The sequence below is a fragment of the Seriola dumerili genome, unplaced genomic scaffold, assembly GCF_002260705.1.
Source record: "Seriola dumerili isolate Sdu_G_001 unplaced genomic scaffold, Sdu_1.0 BDQW01000216.1, whole genome shotgun sequence".
In the NCBI taxonomy this organism is placed as follows: Eukaryota; Metazoa; Chordata; class Actinopteri; order Carangiformes; family Carangidae; genus Seriola; species Seriola dumerili.
Window position 1 is genome coordinate 5,436,646 of NW_019174471.1, and position 14,642 is coordinate 5,451,287.

Here is a 14,642-nt window from a genome sequence, read left to right on the forward strand (position 1 = left end):
AAGAGTCTACAAAAACGTTTACAGGTGGATATCATTAGATTATAACTACAGTCCTGTTTCACTTCTGCTTCTGCAGCCTGGTTTCAGAACATCTTTTTGGTGTCCGCTGATGTTTGAGTGAAGAGTGCCAGATCATATAAAAACAAACAACTGAACCACTTTGGCCTGTAAATCTGACTTTAGTAGTAGTGTCTTTCAGTAGCTGGTGAACAGTGGATTACACAGAATGATATGGTTTTATCACACGTCCCCTTCTCATTTCTTCTCAGCTTCAATTTTCTGTGGACAAAAAAAAAGAACAAAAGCAGGGCACATTACGCTCACTTACTCACTATTGTGATGAGATAACTGGACCCAAAGTCATCACTGTGTCTTTAGTTATTGCTATGTATGAATAAAGGCGACTTTACCTTGAGTTTGCGGAGGTTGGCGAAGGCTTTGAGCAGCTTGGGCGTTGGTGGTTTTTGTCCAAACAGAGTCAGACCCTTCGGCTTATCCTCGGCCTTAGCACCTGCTGGGCCTTTGGCTTTGGTCAGTTTCCTTTACAATCACACAGAGATGATCCTTTATGGGCTGCTTGTTACATTTTTATGTAGTCTTTTATACAGTGTAAAAAGGATTTGACTCAGTTTTTTAGCAGGATAAATCAATTCATACAGTTCTTGACTAAAACAGCCATAGTCACAAGAAAACTTCTGTAACTGTTGCTCAAGCACATTGACTCACTTTCCCTTCCTGGCCAACACTTTCTGAGACTCTGGGTAGTGGACAAGGATGTCAAACAGGTCCTTCTTCTCCAGGACAAAGAGGTTAGCGAAGCCATGTGCTTTGACATTAGCGGTGCGCCTGTTTCCTCCATCTTTAGCAGATTGTAGTAAGCTGTTGGGGGTGGAAACAGAAATAAACCATGTGTCCATGTCCAATATCACCGGCTGTCTTTGCTTGGAAATTTTTAAGTCTCATCTGAGAAACACAGTGAATTCAGAAAGTGTTCAGACCCCTTTAATTTTTTCATTTTTTTTTTTTGGTAAATCCTTTAAGCTAAAAAATTCTGTGAAAACAGAGCTTTTTTGCAAATATCACACTAACCATGCATATTACGTATTCAGACACTTTGTTATGACACTGAAAATTAAGCTCTGGTGCCTCCTATTTCTCTGGATCTCTGGAGCTGAGCCAAAGTGACCTTCACGTTCTTGTCACCTGCTTGTTCAGTTTGGCCAGGCAGCCTGCTCTAAGAAGAGTCCTGGTTGTTCTTAATTTCTTCCATTTAAGAATTATGGAGGCCACTGTGCTCTTGGGAACCTTAAGTGCAGCAGAAATTGTTTTGTAGTCTTCCTCAGATCTGTCACTCAACACAATCCTGTCTCTGAGCTCTGCAGACAGTTTCTCCTCGTGGCTTTTGCTCTGTTATACATTGTCAGCTGTGAGACCTTGTATAGACAGGTGTGTGTCTTTCTAAATCACGTAAAATCAGTTGAATTTAACACAAATGGACTTCACCTGAGCTAAATTTCAAGTATCTGAATACTTATGTGAATGTGATATTTCAGTTTTCTCTTTTTAATACATTTGCAGATTCACAGATTTTTTAAATTGTGTTTCAGGGTTAAGGGTTGGGGATATTGAGTGTAGATTTATAAGGGAATATTTTTTATTTTTTTATTTTTTTATTTTAGCATAAGCCTGCAACATAACAATGTGAATAATTGAAGGCGGTCTGAACACTTTCTGAATAGACTGTATAACAAACAGACTGTACAACATAACATCTTTGTTAAGGTGATACTGTTCAAAACACAGAATTGAGTTTGCATGATGTAGGTTCTCTTTTAGGTTATGCAGACCTTGATCCAATTAGCATCTCTATCATATGTTACAACAAAGGTAGGACTGCAGCCTGAAAGTTCATTATCACATCTGCTCACTACAAACTGACTTGGAAAGGTAAAAATTAGGTGTTGAAATTCAGTGTAAATTAGCTTTGTTTCATACAAGAATTATATGACTGCATCAGATTTAACTGAAACAAATATATAATGTTTATAAGAATTTCACTTATATCCATAAGTAACCATTTATTGAATGATAAAATTCTAATGAGACCTATTGAATGATTTTAGTCATTTTATATTAGGTTCCAGTGGTCATAGATCACTAAATACTCCTGCACACGAACCTGATTTCTCCAAACACAGAGCCGGCCTTCAGTGTGACAAACACAATGCTGTTGTCAGGTCCTCCCACCACCTGCACCGCTCCACCTTTAATGATGTACATCTCTTTGCCGATATCACCCTGCACACACAGAGGTCAGCAGTTCTCTCACATAATGAAACTCTGCTTAGATTATTGGGTGCTTGCTTCATGATGATCATTAAAGTGTATCCTTTACACACACACACACACACACAGGCAAACACAGTATATACCCACTTTCTTTACAACAAAGTCTCCAGGTAGGTAGATGATTGACTTCAGCCTCAGCAACATGTCCACGAGCATCTGCTGGTCACAACCCTGAGGAGACAGTATGAGGTTCACAGTTAGTTTTTTAGCTCTGTGTGATTTAACCTTCTCTCCAGCAGCTAAAGTGACTTAGATTTTGAAGGCTCCATTTAGTGCCTATGCATGAAAATAAAATCTTATTGATAACCATTCACTGAAATGTGTCACTCAGTATTTAGCAATACTGCAAATACTTGTTGCTCTGTTTTCATGTTGATGTACGGCCCAAATGCTTTAGTTCACAATTCAAACCAAATTAAAGCTGCAAGCAGCATTATGCGGGCCCTGGCACAGATGCTAAGCTCAGGCATTATGTTAATTAATATTAAGTGTAAACCAGACCATCAAAATTTCATGTAAATCAAATGATGACGGACAGGTCCTCCAATGAAAACTCAAAAGCTTTGCAACATCGCAAAGGTCTTAAAATAAGATTGACCAAATATGATGTTGATCTCTTAATTCTCTTGGAGGACTTTGTTAAAGTACATGACCTTTAAATTGCAAAAACAGCGCCAAAATTGCAAAAATTAAATTCAAAATGGCAGACTTCCTATTTGGTTTAGGCTATGGGTGCAAGAGGCTTTTTTGTACGCCTTGGCATGTTTTATGTTCCTACAGATTTTCATGCATGTAGGTGAAACCACATGGGCAAGAAGGGCCTCGTTGAAATTTTAAAGGGGGTTCTGTCGAGTCATTTTGCCACACCAATGTGCAAGAACCATAAAACATGTAAATTTTCACTACGCATTGTGGTATCTTGAGGTGCTGATGTGAAGAAGTGATCACCGCTGACATGTCTTTACTTGCAATCAAAAAGAAGTTTATTTACAAGAAAGAAACAGTGTCAAAAATGTCGAATCCTGGAGCATCTCTGCCAATGTGAGATCTCTCCTTTACCGTCTCACAAACCCCTCTATTTATCTGTCTTATCCCACCTTTGGAATGTGCACTTCTTCCAATAAGAAGAAGCCTTCACCCAAATGGTAGACAAGATCTGGTCTACGGCCTCTGGTCTCTGGCCTCTGACCTTTTAGGCCAGCATAAACCTCCCACATCCTGAGTCTTTTGTACCGTATCAAACAGAAAACCAATGGGTAAACAGTTTTGCCTCCTAAGGCACATTCCTTAAATTCAACTTACAATAAGTGGTTCAAGGAAACCTTTGACAAAGCCTTAATTGACACCCTTCCTTAACTTAAGAATAAAACATACATAGAAGAAGAACATACAACAATTTAGAATGTTGAAATAGAAGGAAATGTAGTGGATAATACACTACAGCATGACGCACCATTTGGTTCTCCTGCCCTAATTAAAATAGTCTCCTGATTTCATTCATTTTTGGTATATTATGTCGAGACGATGGGAACCCATGTTATAGCTTATTGTTTAGTTTTTTGTTTTTGTCTCTCTCCTCTAACGTAAGACCACACTCCTGACAAAGTGAATGCTCAGTCACCTGAAACAGTGCGATCTTCTGAAAAGTGGCCAGGTTGATATCCACAGCAATGGCGATTCTCATCACCAGAGGCATCTTGTCCAGCAGCTCTGACTCATCTGGAGAGGACAGACAGTGGATATGAGTGGATACCTGGATACATTTTTGGGATAAAGTTTTTTGAGACTTACCCAGCATGCCCTGAGCGGCCCACGTGTAGTTGTACCAGGTCCGGACTCTGTTCTGGACTAGCTTGGGGATTGTATACGTGTTCATGTAGGCAACACAGCCATCCATTGATGCACGAAAATACGTCTCACCTGCTGTTGCTGCTCCTATGACATCTCTCATCTGAAAGAAAGAAAGATGGAAGGGGTTAAGGGGAAATTATAACACCACATACTAGATAAAGAACAACACGAATTTGAAACACTAAATGGCTGAATAACTGCAACAAATCTCCTGGTCTTGGACAGTTGTCACACGAAAGACTTATGAATAAAACTTATGCTTAAAAACGATCCTCCTACCTGTCCAATCAAACTGGAGAACACAAAGACACCAGTGAAAAAGTTAGCCATCTGAAAGCTAATCTCAAAGGTGGTCACAGGCTCTGGAAGCCCCCCGATGTTGATCAGACTACGGACAGCATAGTAGTAACAACGCAGGTACCTGGAGGGGTAAAAAAGACCCAGGTTACTGATGGACAGAGACAACTTGCATCTTAATTTTATTTTGATATATTTCAGTCATGTAACATGAAACTTTTTTTTAGTCAGTGTGGTGTCCCCTTCTTTCTCCAGTCTTGAGTCAGATTGTGACAGAGTTTGGAGAAATATGTGGAATCACAGATGAAGCTTAGCATTAATTCAAGCAGGAAGACTATGTCTATGCTGCTTCCATTCACAATTCTCTCGTTTAGCCCTCTCTCACCCAACTCCTTGTAATCAGCTGACTTTAGGTGTTAGGCAGCCAATCAGATTGCTCCACGATCTCAACCAGCTAATCATGTTGTCCCTGTCATACTTTAAAATTGGTTCTCCTCGGGGCGTCGAGTAGCTCAGTTGGTTGAGCATTCGCCCCATGTGCAGGCTAAGAGGCTAAGGTCCTTGCTGCAGTTGGCCCCATTTCGAGTCCCGCATCGGACAGCTGCATGTCATACCCCCTCTCTCCTCCACCCCATTTCCTGTCTCTCTCTACTGCGCTGTCAATAAAGGCATAAAAGGGCCAAAAAAAATAAAAAAAAAACAAAAAAATTGGTTCTCCTCTCTCCTGCTGTCAGCTGTTATTTCAGTGTGTTTGCTGCGACCCTCCTCGACCCCTTTCACCTCCAGTCCTCATAACCAGTGTAAATTGCTGCGACCATCTCCACTCCATCCACCTCCAGTCTTCATATCCAGTCAGGCCGAGCTGATCATCACTCCTCATCACATTCGGATCACCACCTTCTCCGCTTCCTATCTCCAGGACGACCATCAGTGTCTAGACCATGGGGTGTTTCCCTATATGTCACACACTCTCACCCCCTTTTTCAAATATGATGACATCTTGATTGGGTCTAACGCTAAAGACTCTCTCACTTTTCCTCTCGTTTTGCAGATTGCAATTTTCATTCGTTTACACAAATTAGTCTCTCCTGATTGAAACGATCATAATCATAATATTTAATAATACTGATCATGATACAGTCATAGTGTTAGACTGGATAAGGTTACCTTTTCTTAAAGCATGTGTAAGTGTGCCTGGCTTGGGTGTTGTGCTGCCAATGTCCAGAGATACTTTGTTTTTAGGGAGGTTTCTAGGGTTTTAGTAGGTTTGGTCATTTGCTCAGCATGGTAAAGCCATGTGGATGTTGTTGAATGATGGGAGAGAGAGAGAGAAATTCTCTACTCCCCATATAGCAGAACTGGGTCATCACTGTCAGGTGGCTTTCATACCTATAATATGTGATGCATTGCATTGTAGAACTGTTAGCAAAAAGTATTTTCTTCATCCTATCATGGGGAGTTTTGAGGATGCTATATAGTTCATACATGCCACACTCACATAAAATGACTCTAAGTCAGTAAATATAGTGGACTATTTGGCAAACAGAGAGATTGGCCACAATAATTGAGAAACTGTGCATGAAATTTGAACCATGGACAGAGGCTCAGCATGGGATAGGCTGTCAGTGTTTCAGTACCAAGGAGAGAGACTGTTTCAGCACCACAGAAAACTCCAACACTAACACCAGAATGAATTCTAATCACAAACAACAAGACAAAGGGAGCTCAACATACGCCGTGCCGTTTCCGTCATACACCCATGTAGTTGTTGCAAGACCCTGGTGCAGTGACGCGACATAGTACACACAGGCGTTGAGATGGAGCATGTAGAGCAGGTAGCCTGTGGTCCGAGCCACTCTGCATCAGAAAGACAGTGACATAAAAAGAGAGGGTGAGATGTTGAAATATTATTTTAGTTTTCTTATTCATGTTAGTGGATCCTTCCACTCTGACAAATAGAATTCCTTCTTTGCGTTGTGAATCGGCAAGAGACTGCTGTCAGTGCATGTCCCACCACTTACAGACTCTAGAGAGGCTGCATAAAGGTATCCTCTGCCTTGATAGATAGATTAGACAAACACTATGAAATGGGAACTTTTCTTAATGGGCCTTAAAGTTGTTTCTGCAGCTGAGCCTCTTGTGACAGTGGTTATTATATTTCTTATATCACACAGCCTTGTATTCTTTTGTTTTTTGGTTTCATATTCTGTTTTTTTTCTTTTTTTCTGATTAATGCAATATTGTAATGCTTAAACTACAAAGTCTGTGTGTGTATGCACAGTACATACTGTAGGAACCTAGTACACATGCATCTGCATCTAAGTTCATATGTGTATGTATAAATACTGAATATGTATTTATGTTTGTTGATCAACCTTGTAAATTATATGTTTGAATGTCAGTAATACAAAAAAAAAACAAGCTACATGGGTAACCACATTTGCAGGCTGTGAAAACATCAAAATCCATCTTTGTTCTTTTTTCTTTTTTGTCTGTAGAGGGAAATTTTCAAAGTAGAATCTTTATACGTATATAGTAATTAACATGTACTAATTACTATATACGTATAAAGAATCTACTTCCAAAGAAAAAGTAAATTCCAAAGGAAAATGGTTCAGAAACTGTCAGTACCAAATAGTACAGTTCATCTAAGGTTCACACACATTGGACTGGGAACTGGATAAAAACCAATATGAATCTGCTCCATTGATCCATGAGCATTTACCTCCAAATGTAAGCCTTTGCCATGATGCTCTCAAGTCGATCGCTGAACTCAAAAAAGGATTCAATCTGGAACACACAGGAATCACACAAGAAATGTAAAGTTTTGTATGCTTTTTTTTCAGTTACATTGTTACTAATAAAAAGGATCAGCTGCCTGCCTACCCTGATGAAGCGGTTGATTCGGTACATGGAGGAGAATTGAAAGTGCAGGCAAAGAAGGTCGAAGGGTAGGATGCTGGCTATATCAGTCTGCAGAGACAGGAAGAACACAAGTTATACTACTTCTGTACCTGTGAGGTTATAGTGACTAATTCTGGGATTTCATCCCAATGACTCAAAAGATTAAAGTATTATGATTATTCACTTCAGTAAAAACACCAGTACAACAATGTTATGATTCTCCATTACAAGTAAAAGTCTTTCATTTCAACTTTCACTTGGCTAAAGTACAGATTTCATTTTACTGTTTTACAGTATGTGGAGTTAGTTCTAACTGCTCTTTATACTGTTTAGTCCAATTGTTTCCAACCTGGGGATCGGGCCCCTCAAAGCCCTCATGTTGCTTTTTTTGTGAAATATCAGCTGATTTAACCTCATATGTTACCATATGAGGAGTTTAGAGGAAGTGATAACAACTCAGACGTCTGACATGTGACAAGGGATGCTGAATTAGACTGCTGTTTTTAAAAGAGGTCACAAAGCCAAAAAACCTTGGAACCACTGGTTTAATCTGTAAATACATTTCATAGCTGTTAAATGTTAAAGGTTAATCAGTAAAACATACAAAATTTCCCTCTAACATGTATTGGAGTAAAAGTTTACAATGGAATAAAGTACAAGTACCTCAAACCTGTAAGTACAGTAAGTAAAGGTGGATGTGTTTTTACATTCTCACCTTAAACCGTTGCGATTTCCGATAGTGTACCTTTGTCATTGCTCTGTCTTTCTGCAGTGGACAGACGATTTGTGTTAATTACACACAGTGTTACATTGCACAGGTCACATAAAGCTACCAAAAATTCGGCTGTTGCAGACACAGGTTAGAGGTCATTGACAGTGATGCCGCAGAATGCTTTGTGACTTACAATGATGTCGCCGGCTTTGACAAACTGCAGTCGGGGCTGCCAAATCACGATGTCAGTAACATTAACTAAGTCACTGAGGAGGTCACAAAATATCCAGAAGGGGTTGGCAGCTGGAGTGTGGTAAGGGAACGCCAAACGGGCAGAGCAAAGCCAGACATTATAGTTGTATGCAATTGCTACCACAGTCAGCCAGGTGATATAGCGACGATCTGGAGACAGAGAGCCAATCAGATTTCAGTATTTACATGTGTTTATGTGTTCAGTTAAACTGGGCTGTCAGATGGCCTGCTTGGACCTCACCTACCTGTGAAAGGATCTATGGTGGTTCCCAGGACTTCATCCATCTTTTCCTCGATTGGATGGAGTAGGACATCGAAGCAGGAGCAGCTGATGTCTGGGAGGATCTTTGCTTTCTTCCTGGCCTCCTCCGCCAGCCTCTCTTCCTCTGCTTTCTTCTCGGCCTCCAGCCTTTTCTCCTCATCCTTCTTCTTCTTCTCCTCTGCCTTTTTAGCTGCCTCCTCTGCCTTCTTCTTATCTGCCTCTTCTTTTGCTATCCGCTCCTCCTCCTTCAACTTGATGTAGTCATCCTTCTTCAGAATAGGTGCTAAACAGACAAAGAGAGTGATGGTGGGTTAAGTGGCTTTTCCATGTCTGTGAGCCAGTTTTCTGTCTCTGTGCTTTCCAGATATTATGTCTTTACTTACTGACAGGTGGGGTGATTTCAGGAGAAGTGGCATAGGGATCTATGACTTTCTCTTTGAGCATATCTGTCCGCTCTTTTAACCTCTTGACCAAAGTTCTGAGAGTGTCATCTGTGAAGCGGTTGTAGACAACAGGTGGAGGAGGGGCATTTTCACTGAAAACAGATGTAAGAAAGAAATACCATGGAAAAGGTGGCATTAAATTAGAGAAGAGCAAAGTGAACTGGAAAATAATTCAGAAAGCAGTAAGAGAAGTAGATTTTCAATAAATGGGATAACATTGGTAGTTGTGTGGCAGTGCAGTTCATGTTATTGTTGTCACTATTAATCTGCTGTTAAAGGAGAAAAAGCGAGCAGACACAACTCTACATAAGCTCATTAAGAGGCTTTAGCTTGTTAAGAGAAATTAGCAACACTTTTCCACTTTTATCTAAACCTCTCAGAAAGAACAGAATTTGAATAAAATCCAGAGACAAGGATCAGTTACTGACATGCAAAATGTGGGAAAATGTGACACTTGTCATTGACACTTGGTCACATGACTGGTCGTTTGCGGTCATGTGACCGGGTGTCAATCAGGAAGTGATAAAACGCCGGTTGCCCCAGTGGAAAGCCCCTTTCCTCCCGACTTTGCTCTCCCTCTCATATGGGGTGACAGGCAGACATGAGGGTCCTGTTCGTCAGGTTCAGGATTGACGTGGCCATTGACGCCCACTGTGGCAGAGGTGCACAGAGACTGGACCAGGCCAGCCACTGTTTTCTACTGTTAATTTGCTTTTTTTGTTGTTTATTTTGATTTGTAGGCTTGAGGCATTTAGTATTTTCTAGCATGATTGCTGTATTGTATCGTAGTCATTTTGGATGGTGATGAAAGCTAATGTTTGTTCTCTTCGTATCTACAGTTTGACTTTGTGAAAGGCTGGGTCTGCATCAACACACAGCCCTCTTCTTGTGGTGGGACCGCACGGGTGACACTCTGTAGTGGTGTGTATAGTTGTCGTGACACTGCATGTATTCCATTGCGATAAATCTATAGAATTTAAATGTGTAATGCTATTTAATGTGTAGTGCATGTGTGTGGTGGTAGCTCTGTTGTCTCCCTCTTCTGTCTCCCACAGTCATTTTTATTGTTGCTGTGTAGAGCCGACCCGCCCTTATTGTGAAGAGAACTGATTGATTGAACCATCAGCGGAATTGTTCGTTTCTTATTGCCTCATCCCTATATTTTATGGAAATTTTATTTATCTATTGTAATAAAACCAACTTAACTTTTACACAAGATACGCCTCTGGTAAATTGTTCCTGTTCGGGGAAGTCAGAGTGGGTCACAACTTGTACGGGAGATGTTAAAGGTTTAAGGGTTCCTCCTGCTAAGGGGCAGGTGGTGTTGTCAGTGGTGTTGTCAGATATTGTCAAAGGTAAATCTTTATAAAAAAAACAGTAGTACCAGGTACTACAAAAATAACCTACATTTTCAAAAAAGTGTAAAAATCATCTGCAAAGAACAAAATAAATTCTTTGAAATCAATTCCCACTTGCACATGAATGCTACCTCTTTGTTTGTTCTCAGTCACAAACAACACTAATCTGCTAAGCTTCTTTCCTACTTTAGGAGTCACAGGCTGCAAATCACAGTGTAATCATGGCTACTGCTCCTGAAGCTAATACACAGTATCTCCACGCACTGCATTTATTCAGAGGGAGGTTGAAACAATGCAGACCTCGCAGCCATTTAGACGTGTGCCAAGTGCCCATCTGCACAATCAGCTGAAAACACTCATGTAACTTTTACCTTATGTGTGGAGCTGAAACAAAGGTTTAGATTTGGGTGGCAGATATTAACAACAGTCATGTCTCTAGCTTCTGAATGCCACCAAGTCAAAGTGAAATACTTTACATCTGATAGTTTATAACTATAATAACTGTCTGATGTACATGCATACCTGGATATCAGAGTCATGAATTGTCAGGTATTCTTAGTCAGGTCAGGTTTATTTGTATAGCTGCTAACCGTAGAGTCCCATAGGCCTCGCATCTTTAATATTATACTATAATATAATATTGATGGTGCTTAATGATTCAGGTAGTCGGGTAAATGTTAAAAACAAAATCCTCTCCTCAACAAATCTCTGATCCACTATGAGCTGAGTCTGCAGGCAACTTAACAGTAGTATTGATACCAACTATGGCATCAAACATTTCCAGATGTTCTAGATCAGTCTGTGTTCTTCCTAACACACTGTTCCGCACCTACAGTGGATCAGGGATTATTAAGCATTTTTATGACAGAGCGACCAAAGCACACTCAAAAACACCAGTTTATCAAGATCCAGTCTCATAGAGCCACAATGGAAGGTTCTGTGCCTTTGTTAATGCTTTATGAAAACAGAGGAAATATTGGTGATGGCAATCACTAGTGATATTATAAGATGAGATGCAGGTCCATCACATTGACTGAAAACATTCACCTGCTATTTTGCAAAAATAGATGAGACAGACTGGTGCAGTGTGTGAAGAGATAAAGAATCTCGCACTATGCAAAATCATGTGTTACATTTGGAATTGCAAGCAAATAGTTGTGCTGGCTACTATGTGCTGCAAGATTTGATGAACATCTGCTTTAGTGACTCCACTGAGGTAATCAGGTATGTCGGAGCTTGGTCCCCTCTTTCACACACACTAGCTGAGCACTGCATCAGTTTATACCTTCAGTGCTCCTTTCAGCCATTTCCCACCTGCTCACCCTCAACATCTCAACAGCTGACCATCGGTCACCTGATCTTTGAAATGAAGACTATGATTTAATCGTATTCATTCCCATGATGTCATGCACATTATTTGCTATGTTACCTGTAGTCATGAGCAAAAAGATCTAGTTCTGTAATGTACTAGAGTTCTCTACTCATCCTGTCTGGGGCACCCAAAATAATAATATAATATAATATAATATGTAGTAATGTATTCTTACTCCTCAGCCCCTTCTGGATTGGCAGGATCAGCAGGATCAGCAGGAGCAGCTGGAGCAGGAGCAGGAGCAGGAGCAGGAGCAGGAGCAGGAGCAGGAGCAGCTGCAAGTAATTGAAAACACAATGTAACAGTGATGTCAGCTCCTAATTGGCCTGAAGACAAAACACCGAACCACGAAACCGGTGTTCAATGACTCTCTTTCATAACCTGAAACCTCTCAGCTCTGAATTACAGATTAGCATTGTTGTAAGAGAGGAAATAGTCGTCCTTTTCTTTTGCAATACACAGATCTCTGGAGCTCAGCCAAAGTAACCATCACGTTCTTGATCAACTCTCTTACCAAGAACTTTCTCCCTGATTGTTCAGTTTGTCCAGGCAGGCAGCTGAAGAGTCCTGGTTGTTCCAAACTTCTTCTATTTAAGAATTATGGACCACTTTGCTTCTTCCTTCAATGCAACAGTTTTTTTTTGGATCCTTCCCCAGATCTTAGCTCTGCAGTCAGTTTTCAGTATGGGATATTGGGTGTAGATTGATGAGGTAAAAAAATGTTTGTTTGTTTTTCATTTTAGCTTGAGGCTGCAACATAACAACATGTGAAAAAAAGTGAAGGTGTTTCCGAAGACTTTCTGAATGAACAGTACATCATAAAATAAGACAACATAAGACTCTGTAACAGAATCATGTTCTGCATATTAGAACATCATGTCATCATTGTAGTAAAACTTTAGGCTCAAATGTCATATTGATGTGCACTGAAAGACTCTCCATGACACACACACAAGCCTTTACAGTGCAAATGTAGAATGCATACATCACACAATATATGTTGTTGATAGTTCCCTCATGCCCCTGTGCATTACGTTTATGAAGAAAATAGTAGACATGATGTTTAATAGTCTGTGTTAATGTATCCATCAACCACTAAGGTCTGTATGGCAGATGCTGTATTTACAGTAAGTATTCTGCTCTAATGGAGTTCACAGGTCTATTAGACAGTATTTATCTGCCAGAAAAATCACAGACACTGGAGGAGGATGTGTTAAGTCACACTAAGACAATCTGACTCTATTACTCAAACACTTGTGTAAAGCAAAGCAAAGCAAAGCAAAGCAAAGCAAAGCAAAGCAAAAACAAACACCAAACACGTTTCTGCACATGTAACACTTCATGTGATGCGACTGTGCCTGCAGATGACAATTACTGTTAGTATAACACCGAACATAGATAAACTAAGAACAAATAAACAAATAAACTATTCACCTGGCTTTGGCTCTTCCTTCTTAGGTTCCTCCTCTTTCTTTGCATCTTCTTTCTTTTCCTCCTCCTTTTTATCCTCCTCTTTTTTTTCTTCCTCTTTCTTTGGCTGCTCTTTTTCATCCTTCTTTTCAGGAGGCTTTTCTTCCTGTAAACACACAACAGTGGTAACAGTAGGCACATGAAAGTGCAAAGACAAACAGGGCAAAGCCCAACCTTAGGTTCTCAGTCTCATATATTTTGTTTCCAATGAATATTGTTAACTACAAGTCCAAAACTGCTCAAGTGCCAAAATGTAATTTAATAAATCCAGGACCAGTTTTTATTTAAATATTTGCTAATGCATTTAGCAATCACCCTTACAATTCATCCTTCTTTTCCTCAGCGAAAAATACTGCAGGTATTCAGCCCCCTGAAAAAGCACCGCAACAGTAAATCCACAGATCCACCCTCCCTGCTGAAGCTGCATCTTCTCCACATTAGTGCCAAGCTGCTTTAGAGGATTTCACTGATCTGAGTCACCTGCCATGGCTCACCTTAAAAGTACCTGTATGAGCCCAAGTGACAAGCAAGTAGCAAGAACCTGACTAGTTGAATGTTTGGGTTAAATGTATAAAAGCTGTTTAGGGAGCAGTCAGTGCACATAAATAATTTGTATGAAATCAAATTAGCAACTGATAAAATGTAATGATTTTATAAATGTAAAGCTAAAACAAGACTTTTAAAAACATCCCTCTTGTCCAGATCTAACACTAAGACTGCTAACACTCCATCTTCAATATCTTAATTTTAACTTGCAATTATTGAAGGTTACTTGTGGGTTCTGCAAGGCTCAGTGTTGGGCCCATCATTTATTTTTCATATAAAAGATACAACTTTTGAATACAGAGGAAAAGGAGCTGAAATCTAAATCAGACTAAATTCATTTTGGGGAATCATGCCACACATAATGCACATCTGAAATCTAATTTTCTAAAATTAAGCTTTATACTGTTCCTTTAGCCTATGGATCCATATATAACTTCCTTTGTGAAGTGTGGCGACAACATATTAAACAAACACAAATCAAACTGTCATATCTCAAAAGGGAAACAACAACTTCAGCCTTTTTCAGACTGCAGAAATCTTTGTTAAGTTTTTTAAGAAACTTTTTTCCTTTCTAGATAGTTTCTTCCATAATTATTGATCGTAGACTGAAATAAATTTCAATTTCAGTTTCTGTATTTGAGATATTAGAAAGAGAACAGGTCTTACCTTAGCTGGTGGAGCTGCAGTAGCAGGGGGGGCAGCAGCCTGGGCAGGGGGAGGCTCAGGAGCCGTAATCAACTTTTTCAACCGGCTGAACATGGTAGGCTTCTGTGTGGGCTACAGCGACCAGGCCTGCCCATCCACTTCTCCTCCTTGGAAACCAGAA

At 40.0% G+C, this 14,642-nt stretch overlaps 1 protein-coding gene across 1 annotated transcript; it reads right to left on the reverse strand.

The window, feature by feature from the left end:
- Positions 1-17: 17 nt before the first annotated feature.
- LOC111228208 (cyclic nucleotide-gated cation channel beta-3-like) lies at positions 18-13,757 on the reverse strand. Its single transcript, XM_022754023.1, has 17 exons — positions 13,751-13,757; positions 11,976-12,075; positions 9,011-9,162; positions 8,611-8,910; positions 8,307-8,515; positions 8,117-8,167; positions 7,384-7,470; positions 7,223-7,287; positions 6,232-6,354; positions 4,480-4,621; positions 4,141-4,300; positions 3,971-4,068; positions 2,437-2,520; positions 2,180-2,298; positions 727-879; positions 411-540; positions 18-279 (listed from the first exon to the last, which is right to left on the reverse strand). The coding sequence occupies exons 1-17, from the start codon at positions 13,755-13,757 to the stop codon at positions 256-258; spliced, it is 2,004 nt and encodes a 667-aa protein (XP_022609744.1). The 3' UTR covers positions 18-255.
- Positions 13,758-14,642: the final 885 nt, after the last annotated feature.